At 44.0% G+C, this 17,308-nt stretch overlaps 1 protein-coding gene across 1 annotated transcript; it reads left to right on the top strand.

Moving 5' to 3' along the window:
* Positions 1-9,682: 9,682 nt before the first annotated feature.
* On the top strand, positions 9,683-15,786 carry FRRS1L (ferric chelate reductase 1 like; the record flags this gene model as incomplete). Its single annotated transcript, XM_084283144.1, has 5 exons — positions 9,683-9,917; positions 11,044-11,128; positions 11,601-11,739; positions 14,909-15,155; positions 15,614-15,786. 5 exons carry the CDS (start codon positions 9,683-9,685, stop codon positions 15,784-15,786), a joined length of 879 nt encoding a protein of 292 aa, XP_084139270.1.
* Positions 15,787-17,308: the final 1,522 nt, after the last annotated feature.

Genomic DNA, 17,308 nt, shown 5'->3' with positions numbered 1-17,308 from the left:
AAGAAACAGGAGCTTGATGAGCAAATGACCCTTACAGCCTCTGCAGATCTAGTAATACCAACAGCATCTGGCCTCGGCGTCACCACGGCTGTCCCACTGAACCTCTTCACAGCTTGTGAGAAATGCTACTTCACACGGGCAAAACTCTATCAGATGGTGATATTTTTCCCTGCCTGGGGTTAGGTTTCTTAGCTGGCAGACTTAGCACCGTGTGGGAGGCTCAGGGTGGCTTCATGCCTGTCCCATATGCTGTTCTTCCTCTGTAACCACACAGGTCTGCAAATCTGGCTGAAAATGAAGTGAACAGCAACCCTTGTCCTGCTAAGGACTACGTATTTCCACGCAGAAGCTGTGCTTCTGTGTGAAGTTTCCCTGGTGCTGCCAATCTTCAGGGGTTTCTCTGGTCCTGTTCATTTTCTTCTTATTCTTCGCCCTTGCAAGGAGAATCTATCTGGACCTCAGCCCTGAAGCCCCATTTCCTCTTTCTGGTGCTTGCTGAAAGGCTTTGCAGGATACCAGTGCATGGTAATATTCCAGCTTAAACAGCATGGACAGGGTCCTTGAAGCACGGTTTCTTTCCAAGAGTGCAAAGAAAGAAAATGTTCTGTACATGCGAGCTAGCCTTGTTTTCTATAGCTGTTTCTGAGACCCCCAGGAGGTTTCTGAAAAGAAACATTTTCCTTTCTCATTATTGCTCATGGTCAGAAAATTAAACATTTGGGAATCCAAAAAAGCAGGCTTTCTACCTTTTTTTTTTTTATTATTGAAATATAAATGCAACAGTTCACTTGAAGTGAAACTGTGAGCAGTGGAATAGATTAAATTAATCTTCTCTCAAAGATAATTTTTAATGAGGCAGTGATTCTCTGCAAGGAAAAATGTTCTTACTGTTCTTTTAAAATTTTCAAATAGAAAAATAAATTACATTTTGTATCACTTTCTCTTTAATGTGATTGAATGGGGGATGTTTTTAATTAAGACAAAAATCTCTTTGTTAATAGTCTTGATTAAAGGGGCTTTTAAATAGTTTATCTGTCTGGCTGCATTCCATCCTAGAGCTCTGCAGAGGAAGATGTCTTTCATGTTGAATTTAAATGCTTATTATCCCTTTGAACTCTGTCAGTCCACTTATTTGAAATATTATTCTTCCTTTCTAGCCTGTGGAGTCAGCTCACCGAGAGATTTTGGTAATGTCACTCTCTGGGGAACTCTGCTGGCTTAGTGGATCCTCGAACAAGCAGCTGGGGGTAATATTTCAAAGATCGCTGTGATCTCTGGTCTCATTTCCCTGCCAGCCTTGCAGTGGGCACTTGTGGCATCCGTGTGGTTGTATCACCTAGAACAACGAAGCCTTGATCTCATCCGTGGGCCTCGTGTTGCAGGAACCATCAATAGCTTTTGAATAATGATTTTGGTTCAAGACATTCCCCCTGTGGTACCCACTGAGCAGTAATCTGGGGGGAAAGAAGATGGGATGGGCAGAGTCCTAATTAAGCACTGTGAGATGTGAGTGTGAATAATCATAGGAAAAGGTTTCTTACAAAGCCTCCCTTTTTTTTTTTTTTTTTTTTTTTTTGACTGATGGATACCGTAAATGTTGTCCTGACATCACTTTCTACTTTCTTTTATTACACGACGAAAGCAAAGCAGTGAACAACTGGAGTCACTTTCGATGTCCTGCAGACCTGTACACAATCACACTCAGGAGGTCTTTCCTTTTTTACTGCCCTGCAATTCATTTCAGACAATGTGCCCCTGTCACGTAAGGTGAGCAGCTCACCTGAAGGATGCACAGCTAGGCAAGGACAGACTGCAGGAGCCCGCATCTGTTAGGAAACCAGCATGCCTGCTCACCCATCGTGCCAAAGAAATAAATGAACCTGGACAGTGCTAATGAATGATAAGATCCTCTGTGATTGAACTGCTCCCCTGTCACAGAGGTTGGTGGGACTGATCCATAAATGGGAGCTGACAAGAGGAAATGGGAGTCCTCATTCAAGAGCAGACAGAGCCAAAGAGTCATTCCACTGCACACACCCCCAAATGTTTATCATATCGTCTCTTAGAAAGTGGAGAAATGAAAGCACTGGATGAATGGATCCAAATGCTCTGCTTCATGTAGCAAAGGTTTCACCACAGGGCTCTTATGCTGAAAAGTTACGTGCTTAATGTTTCTGCTGGGTGAGAAGCTGCTGCCCATCAAGGCTGTGAACAGCTAGAGGAAGATTTGATGCCTCCAGTAATCCCAGTAGCACTGAAGGGGAATGGGTGGGCTTGTAGCGGAGGGCCAGCTAGCACTGAAGAGGAAATTTGGGGGGAGAAAAAAGTGCTGAGGGATTACAGAGAGCACCCAGCCTCCGCTCAGGCCCTCTGTCAGCCTCCTGCCCAAACTCCCCAGCATGGGGAAGGTTGGAAGGAGGGAAGCGCAAGGAGATCGCACCTCTGATGGCAGAGGGACAGCAGTGAGTGAAACAGGGAAAGGGTGTGAGGGTCGATTGCTTAATCAAGGAACAGGGAAGCACCATAAATGTTTGGTTTTGTGATTCTGCTTGCACGCCCATGCTTCGTTAAGCTAGCATTTGTCAGCACAGCCTGTGTTGTCCATGAGAGTGTCTCTGGAGCCTGTGGCCAGCTGTCCTGCTAAACGTTTCATTTGCAGTACCTGTAACAGTGTTCCTTTGCAAAACGGAGCAGGATGGCAGTCCCTGTCAAAAATACGGTGCTGTGGAAGAACTGGAAGAGCTCCCTTCTTCCCCAGGAGCTGCAATGCCAACACTGCATCACCAGCCTACACAGGTCTCCTCGTTCCCTTGCCCCAAAAAGTAGAGCTCGAATAGAAAAGACTAAGGTAAAAATAAACACTGCTCAACTCTTTCATTCATCGTAAGCTGTCAAATGGGACAGGTTCAGTGGAAAAACTGATGTGTGACTGTGTCATTACGCGTTGAGTCACCGTGCATGCACGGGTAGCAGGGTGGAGGGCTGGGGTGGCTGCAGGCAGCCTTAGCTTTAGCATGGCCTGGCCTTCAGGGCAAAGCTGGCCAGAAGCAGGAATTTATTGTGTTTTGAGAACTTCCTTCAATCTGGGGGCGAAAAGCCAGAACCCCCTGTGAATAAAACTAAGTGAAGTATCAAAACTCGGTTTTCTAATGACACTAAACTCTGTGGACAATGGCAAATGGAATAAATTTGGATATAGTAAGAACAGTATTATGCCATGAGTTTGAGAAAAAATGCTAGAATCAGAAACTCTGATTCCCTAAACAAAATTAAAGAGAAAGCCGTTTGATCACTTGAAAATAGTGCTGGTACTTTCCTACAAATGTGGGTGTTGAAAAATTTGAGTTTTCCAGGTTTTCTCTCTTCAGCGTGTGGCTGGCATGCAAGAGGGGTTAGGGAATGGGCAAACTCATCTCTCTTGGGGATGTGCAACCACCAGCTCACCTGCTTTTATAGCATTTGGGTTGAGGGTTCGTGCCCTTCTGCTGCAGGGAGAGAAAGGACCTTGCCCCAGCACTGCCTGGGTTTGGTGAAGCTGCTGGGTGCCAGAGTACTGCTGCTGCCTGTGGGGAGCAGTACAAAAGCCTCAGCTTTTGGCTACCTGCTGGTACATTTTGGGGGTGTTGACAACGCAAATGGTTTCAAGGTCAGGGAGAGGGCTCTGTGAACATGCACGAAAATGGGAAATCAGAGCAGAAAAGTTCAGATTTTTCTCTGACTACCACACTGATGTCTGGATCTTTCCCCCCTGTTTTCCTTTTCCCCCATTGATGAGCGCTGTTTTCAGTAAATGCTGTACAGGCTACTTTCCTCTCTCAAATTGGCATAGCAACAGCATTAGAGCCAAAATCAAAGCATCAAGTTAACAACACGCTGAAATGGTTTCTGAATTCGTAGTATGCTCTCATTAATTTGAAGCGTAAGGGAGGGGGCTACTGCACAGTGTACACCTTGGGCTGTTTGAAGCCTTTGCTCTGTGCACGCCCACTGCCAAATGAAGATAAGCCAGTTAAATACCTGTTCTTTAATTAGGTTTATCCTCGTTAGCATCTGTATGAAAAACATTGGAGTAACCTGAGGATATATTATGTAGCTGCACCGTAGAAACAAGAAAACATAAGTTTAATGTTATTTATTGCTGGTGTCACATGAAGGTCTTTGCAAAAAATGCCAACCATTCATCAACCCTGCGATCTTTTTGGGTTAACAGAAGCAAGAGAAGCAACTGTTGCTACAATCCTTTCCGAAGGAGGCAAATTCTCCTCTGTCAACCCTCAGATATGATGTTTTTACGCACAGTCCGAGTGGCATATGTGTTTTACAAAACACTCCCATATTCTAACATCTCTGGAGAAATAAGCTACGTTAAAGTCTGACTTCACTGGCGTTGTGAGAAGTACAGCCACACTCGGCTAATTTAAATAGTAATAACAACTTAAGTAAAATATTTAAAAATGTCTCTTTTCATACTTTGTTTACAAACATTTCCAAACAGTATCTTCAGGCTCTCCAAGGCTGCTGGCTGTGATTCTGCCATTAGTAGACCTCTGGGATTTTTTTCACAGCAGAGTAAATTGTTTTACGCTTAGTTCACTCCCACATCAAGGGTTCAAAGACTCTTATGCACCTCACGGATGTTAATAAAGCCTGCAGTGAGGCTTCTGAGAGGCTTAACTCTTCTCGATTAGCATACCTCCACTGTACCAAAAGCCTTTGGTATGACTGCCTCCCCTTTGTTTTAAATACGAACAAAAGAACAGATCATTTTGAAGTCGGCAAATCCACTTGTGCACCTGACCCTCCAATTTCCACGTGAGCACAGATAATGACTTCAGAGAATGACATGCAAAGAGAGAAGCTGGAGACAAAGGGAAGAATGTGTACTGTAATTTCCCTTCAGTGCTATGTAGCTCACCCCAACCCCCTGAGAAGCCTTTACCTTCTTACTGCTTAAATGCAGAGCAGCCTGAACCTTGCAGTCCTACAGGTGCTTTCCAGTCATGTGTGTGCACGTCTTACTCCATCTATTCTGCAACGGGCTGACAGCTTCATCGTGAAATAAAATAAAATAAAAATCAGTTTATACACGTTCAGTGGGTGAATACAGAACAGGATGCCTCTGATCTCCTGAACTCCCCAAGAAACCACTGTCCGATTCAATCCTGCAGGCTCTGAGCTCATGGTGGGACACCAACATCCCTCGGCAGTGTCCCCTTGTTCCCCATGTGACAGAAAGTTCCCTCAGCCCCAGGATTTTATCCCTGGGTTGTTTGAGGCAAGGTGTCCTCCTCTGCAACTTTTGCTCACAAGGGGACGATGTGTACGTGGTCAGAATGCAACAGAGAAGCAAAACTGAATGAATTCTCGGCTGATGTCTCTTGCCCACTTATATTCACCTGGAAGACAAGGCTATATTATTACTATTACTATTACTATTACTATTACTATTACTATTACTATTACTATTACTATTACTATTACTATTACTATTACTATTACTATTATTACTGCTCTTATTTACGCTCAGAGCAGTCAGTTTGGGCTGGAGAAAGGCTGTTTTAAACATTTGTTTTCCAACCTGCAGAACTTTAAAAACTTTCCCCATAACTCTCTGGAGTCTCAGGAGAGAGCATTTTTTTTTTTTTGTTAATTCTTATTTCTGAATTCTTAACTAATTAGGATGAAATGACATTGTCACACATGGAATTAATTGAATTCTGCCAGTGCTGCTTAAACTCTTTAAGACATTCCTACCTAAATGAGCTCTTTGCTAATACAAGCTGAATTTTCAGCTCTCCGGGCCAATTTTTGCACAATAAGTAAATGGTATTTATGCACAGGGAGGCCTCAGCGTAATGCCCTCTATTGCAAATTCTAATAAAAGGCTGCTCTGTTTTGGCTCCTTATTAGAATAACACTATAAATAGCCTCTTTGTAGCAAGGACTTTTTAAAAATGTGGAAAGTTTTGCTCCAAAACCTCCTGGTGCACATTGTGCCACCATCTGGCAGATCTGGCGTTCAGGGCAGCTTTACCTCCCAGCACTTCATTCACGCTGGGGTAGCAAAGAGTGCCAGAGAGGTAAAAAAAAAAAAAAAAAAAAAAAAACCCACAAACATAGTCTTGGGAGAAAATAAATGAGCTGCCTGATGTAAACTAGCACAAAAAAAAGCTGCACCATTTTAATATACCTCGTGAAGGTCCCGTAACGCTTGCTGAAGCAAAATTCACGCTGATTTAGTGTCTAAGACTGCAGGACTCAGTCTCCAGATTGGTGCATGTTATGCTTTCGAAAAAAAAAAGGAACATAGAGACATTGCTTTTTTCCTACAGTAGATTAATTTTATAGAAAGAGTGCTGTTGTGAGCAGTATTGGCTGCAGAGGCATGATTGCCCTTGGAGCGAGACCAGATACATAATTCAGTGTAGGCAGAAAAAGAAAGATTTACCAGTGCTGAGCAAGAGATGATCTAATGATCTAAAGCTGTTTTTATTTGGATGATAACATATTCAGGGTTGGTATTTTCTTGCCTTTCCAGAAGACGTAAAGCAGTAACGTGCCTCCAAAGAGCTCACACATCCCTTTGCTTAGTAGCTTACAGAAATACCACACTTCTTTTTCCTCTGTAGCTTTCTGTTTTTCTAAGGGGATCACTTATATTTTATTTTCCTCATAGAAGATATTCTTTATTAATTGGCGTTCAAGATTTTTTCCTCTGTCAATCATCTTGAAGAAGATCTGATTGCAAGGAATTGCTAATGTATTTTCTCCTGTATCTGGGTCTAAGTTACTAGCACTGTAAGCATGTCTCTGGATAGTCACGGGTGGTTAACTACAGCATGGTAGGAGTGACTTCTTGACGAAAATATGTATTGTTATTTAATAAAGGCAAGCCTCAGATAAGTTACCGGTAAACACATTCACCGTATTGAACAAGACTGCGGTAAGGGGTTGAGGAAACTGTGCATGAGTTACAAATTCCAGTTCGGATTATTGCTGAGCTATTACAAGGAAGCTGCTGTCCCATCAGCTGTTTTGTTACTCAGCACTGGTGGGTACGTACTGGGTTTTCAATACGCCTTGATTTGGTGGAAATAACCAGAAGCTCTAAAGTTTAAGGAGCTCTTTTTGAGGCGTGGATATGCTGAGGAAGAGGCCGGGCAGTAAGAACTCAAACAGCTTCTGCTTTTTGGGGTGAATTGAGAATAGTATTAAGTTATCAAGAGCTGAGTAAGGAGGTTGAGCCTTTTAAAAGAGGACTATCAAATGGCGGAAGCTCTCTAGATTATGCACAGAAGCAGAAATGCAAAAGCAGTCCTGTGTGTAGCCAGGAGTTGGACTTGATGACCCGTGGGGGTCCCTTCCAACTCAGGACATTGTGACTGTATGGTTCGGTGTTGGAGAGCCACAAGGCCTTCCTCTTGTGGCATGTGTGTGTCCGCCTAGGAAAGGTGTCACCAGGACATGCAAGCTGAAAAGAACGGCATTCAGGCAACTTGGACATTCAAGGATTAAAGCTGCTCATGAAGCTGCAGTTTAGACTCCCTCCGCTAATATGTATTTTTTTAATGGCAGCCTTAATTACTCGATCACATCAGGATCTGTCCTGCAAAGTGCTGCTGCACGGGCAGGGCTATTAGTTGCACTGTGGTCATTCCTGTTTGCTGCAAACACCGCTGTGCTCTTCTCTGTGAAAAAAAATGAGGGTCATCATTAGTGCTCCAGCAGTCTAAATATGATGCCGCTTCCTACAAGGAAACCATTTCTGTGACAGGGACAACCTTCAGGTGAACACAAGAGGTTTCAGGAAAAAAAAAAAAAGAGTATCAGGACTTATTTTAATTTTTAATTTAAGGATTTAACAGGAGGGAGGCACACGCAACAGGGTCAGGCTCTTAGCCATGTCTTCAGCATAGCTAATGAGTCCAGCCTCACTCCAATCAAAGACAGTACCTCAGCTGTCAGATTTAAAAGGATAGCTCTCATGTAGGTGCAAGCAATACATGATAAATATCCTAGGTGTTTACTATTACTGTGAAGCGTCGCCTGCATCAAAGTGCTCTCAAGCCTGTTTCCTAGGAGGGGAAAACAGCACGCAGCTGACAGCTGTTCCCTTGCTGAGCAAATGCTTCTTCACAGGCATTACAGCAGTTGGGTAGCTATTTCCAAAAGGAGATGCGGAGCCTTCATCAGAGTTGATTATTGCCAGAAAGAAAAAGCCACAGCCTCATTTTCCTGTTAGCCTGATTTATAAGTTTTTTTTTTTCTATTGCTGTTTGTTTGCTTGTTTGCATTGGCCTGGTAAAGTTTTCCAAGCTCCGTGAGGGGGAATAAGCGACTCATTATTTTGTACTTGAGCTTGGTGTTGGTCACCCATGGCTTTTTACAGAGGCTACTATGGAACACGTTGAATTTGCATGTGGTCAAAATTGCTTTTGCACCTTATTTTTTTGCCACTGTGTGGCCGTTCCTCTGTTTGGGGTGAGAAATCACACGCTGCTCCACCGGATGATGAAGCATGCAGGTGGGAATTAACATCCTCTGCTAGATGCACCTGGGCATACTCCGGGACTACAAGCGACTGCTCAGCCAGAAGGAATGAGCTCGCCCCTAATGCAGCCTAGATCTCGGGAAGTCTCAGCACACCACCAAAAAGTAACTCAGTGCAGTCATCGGTATTAAAAAACAAACGATACAAATTGAGGGATCTTTTAATTTTCTGAGCACTGCTGACCACGGCATGTTCTTCAGTATCCCCCTCCCAAACCCGATGTTTTTCGGAGTCTCCGTTCAGCCTCTTAGAAGGGGAAGCACCGTCATGCATAACGAGATAACAAAGCGATTACAGTCCTCACCAGAAGACGGCAACCCAGCCCCTGCAGAAGAGCACGGGGCTGGACAGCCATCGCTTCTCCACGAACCCACAGGTAGCACAGCAGGAGCACCAGCAGACCCCGGACTTCCAGCCACGAGCCCAGGGCTGATTGTAGGAGGCTGGGGAAGGCGCTGGAGGCCCAGGCAGGGTTTTGCTCCTTCTGCCTGGCTCGCCACACTCATGCCATCGCGTTACGCGGCGTGCAGACGGGACCAAGCACGGACGCGCGGCCGGACGGGGAGCAGCTGGCGTTACCTGGGATGGACGTTAAGCCGTGGTGCTCTGCGATCCCGTCTGAGAAATCATGGGAAAAATGGACATAAATAGGAGAGAAGGAAACACCACACTAGACAAGATGATGACACAACACCGTAACACCACACTGCTCGACAAAACACAACTCCACACCACACCAGGACACCGTAACACCACATAACACCACAACACCGTAACACCACACCACAACACCATAACACCACACCACAACACCATAACACCACACAATACCACACCACAACACCACCACACCACAAGCCCTACCCCACCCCACCCCACGACACCGCGCCCACCCCGCATCTCCCCGCCGGGCCGCCCCTTTCCCTCCCGCGGGGGCGCTTTTGGGACCTCCCCGTCCCCTTCCCCATCGCCCTCCCAGCCCCGGGGCGGCTCCCGGCTCCTCGCTGCCCTCTCCCCGCTGCCGGTGCCGGTGCCGGTGGTGGTGGCGGTGGCGGTGGCGCAGGAGCCGGGGGCGGCCGCCCCTCACGGCGCGCTCGGGCGCCGCCGCCTCCCCGCCCCGCCGCCGCCGCCATGGCGGAGCGGAGCCGCGGCGCCCGGCGGCTGCCGGTGCTGCTGCCGGTGCCGGTGCCGCTGCTGCTGCTGCTGCTCCTCATGGCCGGCTCCGCCGCCAGCCCGGCGGACGAGGGCGGCGGAGGGCGGCGGGAGGCGGGCGGCGGGGAGCCGGGCGACGAGGCGGCGCCCCACGACTCCTCGTACGGCACCTTCGCCAGCGAGTTCTACGACCTGCGCTACCTCTCCGAGGAGGGTGCGCTGCGGGGACGGGACGGGGCGGCACAAAACGGGACGGGACGGGACGGGACAAAACGGGACGGGGCATGGGGGAGCCGTGGGGAGCGGGGCTGGCGGCGGCGGCGTTGTTCAGCACGAAGGCCAGCGCCCGCCGCCATCTTCTGCCCGCCGCGGCCTGCGCGGCGCCTGCGGGGACCCCACGGCGCGGGGACCCCACAACAGCGGGGACCCCACAGCACGGGGACCCCCACAGCGCCCTCGGGCACAACCCCGTCCCGCCCCGCTGCTTGTATTTTGCAATTATTAAGCTGATCTTGCATGTGATGAGGTTTGCATGTGGCTAGGTGTGTTTTGTTTTGCAGCTGGGTAAGTAAAATAATATATATATAATAATATAATGTCAAGGGGGATGGATCAAAAGCTAGCATCTACAAGGCAGGAGGGGAAGGGTCCTGTTTGCAGGCGTGTCCGTGTCTCTTCAGTGCATTATTGTAGAGCCCAGAGTCATGAATCCCTCAGTGTCTGGCTCTTCTGTGTCTTAGTTCACAGGTGGTTGCAGGCCATCACCACGGGCAGTTCCCAGTTCTGATACTCCTACCCTCTAATGCACTGAATATTTTATTTACTTTTGAAAGGAGAATGTATTGTAAGGAAAATGTATTGTGAGGTCCTTTCGGCATCCATTCCTACAGCTCTGAGTCTGGTGCCCTGGATTTACACTTACTGCCATCGTTTGTGGCTAAGGAGTCAGACTTAGTTCTCTGACAGGTTTCCCAAGGGGTCTAGGAGTGCACGACGAGCTAGCTCAGTGGAGATCCCTGTTCATTAGCTGACTGCCCCACTCTGTGTTCATGCTGCCATAACGTGACGTTGTCTGTGAGAAACCTCACACCCTCACTGCAGCAAAGCCATGCTCCAGCATCCTTCTTCATTGCAAACCTGAGAAAATTTTGTTTTCACTCCTCTCTGTTACACTGGTATCAGGACCCTCTGGCTGAGGGATTGTGCCTGTGACAAGGTAGTCCTGTGTCAATACAGCTCAGTTATTAGCAAAGTAAATGCTATCGGAACCCTTTCTCTTCAGTGTTACTGCTTTTTACGCCTTGTATTTTATTTGGTAATGGTTTGTTCTCATTATACAGGTTACCCGTTCCCTACTGCACCTCCTGTGGATCCATTTGCAAAAATCAGAGTGGATGACTGTGGAAAAACTAAGGGATGCTTCAGGTCAGTCTGAGATAAAAATGCAGGTACCTTTACGTTTGCAAATGCTGACTGATTGCATTTGAGAGCTTGGCCAATTTTCTATATTCATTAAAAAAAAGAAGTCTATTATTTGAGAACATACTTTATAATTATGGACTACATTATTTGAAGAAACAATTATTTAAGTATATACGTCATGGCTACAGACTAGACTGTTTAATGTTTCTTTCATTTTCATGAGGCATTTACAAAACAAGGCCTCCGAAGGACTACAGAGTGACGATATGTGTAATTAATTTATTGCCATAATGATTAAATGTTATATATTCTTACTGTAAAAAAGTAATAGTTGCAAACAATTAATAGTACTACTTCAGTATAGCATAATAAATGTTTTACTGTTTTTTTTATTTAAATATTCTTGCAGAAATATAATCAACTCCATAGCAGCAAATTGAAAAGAAAGGTTACATGCAATTCCCATTCCCTTTAGGTACGGTAAACCTGGATGTAATGCAGAGACCTGTGACTATTTCCTGAGTTACCGGAGGATAGGAGCTGATGTTGAGTTTGAGCTGAGTGCAGATACCGATGGCTGGGTGGCAGTGGGGTTTTCTTCAGACAAGAAAATGGTAAGACTCTTTATGTTGACAATGTACACACTTTCACATGCTACCACACAAATGGTTTATATTTTATCTGTCAGAGACAGAGCATATAAGGAGAAACTGACTTGCTGACAACAAAGCACCATTCAGTAGCCATCCGGGAGCAGGAGCCAGGTCTGCTGCCTCCCAAAAAACTGCCTCATCCTTACTGACACGTCCTTTCCCTTCTTAACGAAATATTATAATAGCATTTTAGGTTAGCTCTGACTGTCCGAATGTTACTAGCTTTTGGTCTTTTTATTAGAAAAGCCCTCAGACATAAGCCAACTCCTGTGGGAATGTCCTTTTGTATTTTATTTCAGTGTTACTTGCGCAAAAGGTACATCCAAAACTAAATAGCAAATAATTTTATTCTTTAGGAAATCTTTCAGAAGTACAAATATGGATTTCACTGCTAAACTTTGGATTTTGTTTTTTTTTCTTCTTCTTTTGTACCTGTGTGTTGTTCCAGGAAAGCCACAAAGGTGTGAATAAATGGCTGCTACTCAGTTATATACATGCTCTAGAAAACAATCTTGTTAAGATTTCTTCTTCTATCTCTCATGGATTTTACTGTGTGTGGTTTTATGCATATTCTTTTACTTACTCTTTCATTCAAAAGCCTTATTTTTCGTTGTGTTTCACTGAGCAAAACAGGAGCATGTATATATAATGTATGGATTGTAAAAATAACTGAGCAATAAACATCATAGAATCACTGAATGGTTTGGGTTGGAGGGGACCTTAAGGACCATCTAGTTCCAACCCCCTGCCATGGGCAGGGACACCTCCCACCAGACCAGGTTGCCCAAAGCCCCATCCAGCCTGGCCTTGAGCACCTCCAGGGATGGGGCATCCACAGCTTCTCTGGCAGCCTGTGCCAGTGCCTCACCACCATCACATGTTTTACTATGCTCTTTATAAAATGTTTAGCATAAAAGTGCAGTTCATAACGTGGGTGTGCTTGTACAGAAACGCTCCTGAGCATATCAGAAAATACTGAGTCTGTGTGCTATATCACGAGTCAGAAGAGAGGAGTGTTTTATGTATAGATGGAAGCAGTAGTTTGAAAAAGGACAGCTTAGAAGTCCTGAGCTAGGAGCCACAAAAAGCAAAGTGAAGATTTGCACTGACTTAACAACCTTTTGTCAGACCCAAAATGAGAAATAGAAAATGCAAGGGTAGGTGCTTTTCACTCATTAATAACTATGCCTTAGTATGATGCTGCAAATAAGCACAGCAAGGATAGCAATCTTCTGTGTCATAAAGAGCAGTTCTTGTTGTAAGAACCAGTTCATGTTTGATGTGAGGAATAATTTTATAGCTAAATTTTGGGAGGAGTTTAGACGCCTAGAAGTGCAAGTATTCAATAGGATTTTCAGAGCAGCTCAGCAGCTTTAAAGTTTTGGCCTCAAGCTGTCAGAGATCATTTACCAATTTGTAACTCTGATGTACCTGCAATAGATCTGCCTTGCCACCGCTTTAAAGCAAAGACACTGAACTTCAGTAGTTAGACAGACTTTAAAGAGATGATCAGTTATGAGTATGATTATCAATTTGTTAGTGTTACCTTGGCAAGCTTTCTGTCACATCCCTCACCCATCCTGTGTAATGCAGTATTTGGTGTCCTGGGATACACAGACTTTACTGGGAAAATGACTTTCCATCGAAACAGCTTGGCTGTGAGAGGCGGGCTGTACCTTGGAGGCCCTAATCCAAATGCTGTGGCCTGGATAGAGAAGTTCAGGGGAAAAAAAAAGTACATTGGATTCTCAGTAGATTTTTAAAAAGTCCTATGACCTATTTCTTTGTCTCAAATACCATTACGTTTTTGCACTTGTAGACTTCCGTGCCTGCTGAGGTTCAAAATGATTTTTTTTCTTTCGTTGTGAAAAGCTGTGAAAACTCTTTGTACTTAAAAATGAGGCATTGGTGCTCAGAGGTACAACATGTAAACGTGGCAAATAAGTTATGGAAAGCAGTGACAGGCTCAGGACAGAAGCTGGAAAGGTAGCCTGCAGCAGTACTGAGGTGCAAAAAGTGTTCAAGCATGTGTTTTACCTAGCTGTTCCCTTTTCCCTTCACTTTCGGCATGTCTTTTACAAATTTACATAGGAATAGTTGCACTGCACCTTTTTCCTTATAACAAAGAACTGAGAAATGGTGCTCACGAGCATTGATTGTGTCATCAGTGTGTCCTATCACAGAGATTTTTGGTGTAGAATGAGGACCTGCATTTAACACGGTGCGGATCCCCACAGCACTGGCATTCAGTGAAATGCCACACATCAAACTTGCACGGTGTTTGGATGGACCTTGACACTGGGGCTTCTACAAGATAGCACTCCTAAAATTAATGCTAATTCTTGAGCGCTCCACTATGATAGTTACCGTGAATAACCGTTCCAATAACTGTATAATCTTTCTGTGAATGACCTATAGGAATAATTGTCTCACTTCTTTCTGTCCTTTCTTTGGTTGGTGGCTGTGTATGTTATGGGGAGAAGCACACGTCAACTAGCCTTTCCTTGTCTTGTGTGGTATTCTCTATTCCATCACTGTTTGCTGAACATTTTGTGTTTTCTCTTAAGATAGCTGAGATGTGATATTCTTGTAAGTGAACATGACAAGAGATTAGAAAAGACAGACTGTACTTGATGCTATTATTTGCCCAGACTGAGTAGATTCATCTCCTCTATCTTATTAAGTTAGATTGCTTTTCTGTCCGTGATGTTGATGCAGTGGGTTTTGCACACAGCAAGGGTTCAAGGCTGCCAGTTTTCCTGAAGCAGGATCCCAGAACTTGACATGTTACAGAAGAAAACAGCCTTCTACCGGTCAATTAATTGTGTGATGTCAGGGCAATACCATGTCTACAAATAGATTATGTGTGTTAGGTTGTTATGGATCTTAGAAAGATCCAGAAGAAAATGCAGAGGCAGTAAGGGTAAGCATATATTAATGTTTACTCTGTGCTGTTCAGTCTAAATGAAGAAACATTGCTGGGAAAAGACTATTTGTGTATATATAACTAAGAAAAAGTGAACGAGAGTCCTGTGTCTTTGTTTTTAATAGTTGAAATTATGTACATAAATGAGGAAATGCTCTGTGAAGCTCTTTGTTTTCCTTCTACCTAAATGTTTTTACCATGTAGGGAGGAGATGATGTCATGGCTTGTGTTCATGATGACAACGGAAGAGTCCGAATACAGCACTTCTATAACGTTGGCCAGTGGGCTAAGGAAATCCAGAGAAATCCTGCCAGAGATGAAGAAGGGGTTTTTGAGAACAATCGTGTAACTTGTCGATTCAAGCGTCCCGTGTATGTTCCCCGAGAGGAAACGATCGTGGATCTGCACTTGAGTTGGTACTACCTGTTTGCATGGGGTCCAGCCATTCAGGGTAAGTCAATATCTGTGTTACCAACAGCTGAGGTACCAAAATATGATAATGCCTTTCCTCATTATTACTAGATCCCCTCCTTTCTTAATGAACTAAAATTATGGCAGCATCGGGCTTACGAACGGATAAGTAAGAAGGTGAGCAAGCTGGCAGATTCCTCCATATCACATTTTCTTGGCTATGTAGCTATTATCCCCACTCCCCAAAGCTAAATTTAAGTAAGGATAATTCACAGCTGGAAGTTCTGAATTCCTTTGAGGAGTGTTTATTGTTTACTTGAATTTCACTTATTTTATTCAGATGTTTAATTTCAGAAATCAGACAACTACTCACTGACAGTGGAACAGTGCATGCTCCTCTAGGTTTGGAAATTACTTGTCTTTCTGCCTATTTCTTTGACAAAGTTATAGAAAAAAAATGCACCTGACATTATTTCTTTCTGCCCTTACCTATTAAAGGTTCTATAACTCGTCATGATATAGACTCACCACCTGTATCAGAGCGTGTGGTCAGTATTTACAAGTACGAAGATATTTTCATGCCATCAGCTGCCTATCAGACCTTCTCTTCTCCATTCTGCTTGCTCCTCATTGTTGCACTGACCTTCTATTTATTGATGGGAACCCCGTGACCTCTGGAAAGTAGCAAGGATTTGTCAGTGAAAGTTTCTCAGGATGGACGGATACACGGATGGATGATGCGTTTTTTATTGGGATTTATATCACACCACCATCATCATCTCGCTGCTTTTGGACATAGTTAGCTTCTCAGAAGAAGGAAGTAACCATTTCTGAGCGGCAGAGTGGTGACAAATCATTTAAGAATAATCAGTGAACAAGTAGGACAATGTTTTCAGTGTTGTGACTACTCGCTTAAAGAAGAAAAGACTTTTGTAAAATGAATGTGTGTGTGTGCACGCGTGTGTGTGTGTGTTTGGGAGAGGTGTCTGTGTGTGTGTTTAGGAGAGCCTAGTGATGGACGTCTTATCAAGTAACAAAATTGCCTTCCATACTGCTCCCAGAAAGCAAATTTGGGAAAACATTACAGTGCTGTTTGGTAATTCTGGTGCAGACAGAACAACTCCCAGGTGCAGTTTCTGAACTTAAGATCAGAATACTGACACTGAAGTTTAAAACCTAACCTTCAGTAATCCCATTTTTTAATTTATTTTTTTAATATTTATCAAGGTTTTCTTGCTCTGGTACTTTCCAAGACTAAACTTGCATAATCAAGCATGAACAGGATTTTTCTTCAGTAGAGAAGAAGTGATGAATGTCTTCATAACAATAGTGTTTCAACACCCTTCCTGAAAATAAAGGCTACTTCTTTTATGAGTGAGATATGAAGTTATTTAAATAAGGGGAAGGGAGAATGCAGTTATTTAAATTCCCCATCCATAGGAAAAACAAGTTTAAAACACAGATAAGTTCCCAACAAGCCATAGGATATCCTCCCAGTGGATAAACTCCTTTTTTCTCTTTTTACGACAAAACAGTGATATTGCTGACATGTAAATAATGTTTTTAAGTAGTTGTGCAGTAGTGCCGAGAAATCTGTTTTTTTTTTCCTGTGTTGTATGCCTGTATATCCTGTTCATGTTAAAGATGAATATGGGCAGCTGATGCGTGCTTATAAAGAAATGGAAATATAAGAGATTATTTGTAAGGAGAGATGGGAATTAATAAAAGGATCGGTATCTTTAATTTCATCAAATCATTGCTAAAATGAAGTTACTGTAGAAAAAGATGGTCTGAAGAGGAAATACACCAGAAATTTTATCACCAATAAATGCTGTAAAGATGAACGCTAAATCTTATCAAACTGGAAAGTGTCAGAATGTATTTTATGAGCCATATAATACTCTGAAAAAATGTGAGTTTGTGTGGAGATTTTCTGTACTTCGTTAGCAGGAAGTGTATGACACATCCATGGAGCAGCTGAATGTGCTTGGATAAGGTTGCTTGCTTACTTCCCAACTTGCATCATTGCACCAAAACTCTCTCTAATGTCATGCGCTTGAGGACTCTGTAATGCAGGAGCTGTTAAAATACGCAGTGGACCTCCTTTGTATTTTCGTTGCTGCATAGAGTGTAAAAAAAGGAACTGGCTTTGCTGGGTTTGCACCATTATTCACAGACTGAGGCTAATAGACA

The sequence above is a fragment of the Netta rufina genome (assembly GCF_964035555.1).
Source record: "Netta rufina genome assembly, chromosome: 2".
Classification (NCBI taxonomy): Eukaryota; Metazoa; Chordata; class Aves; order Anseriformes; family Anatidae; genus Netta; species Netta rufina.
The sequence above is the reverse complement of the archived record's forward strand: the minus strand, read 5'-3'. Positions and strand labels throughout refer to the sequence as shown.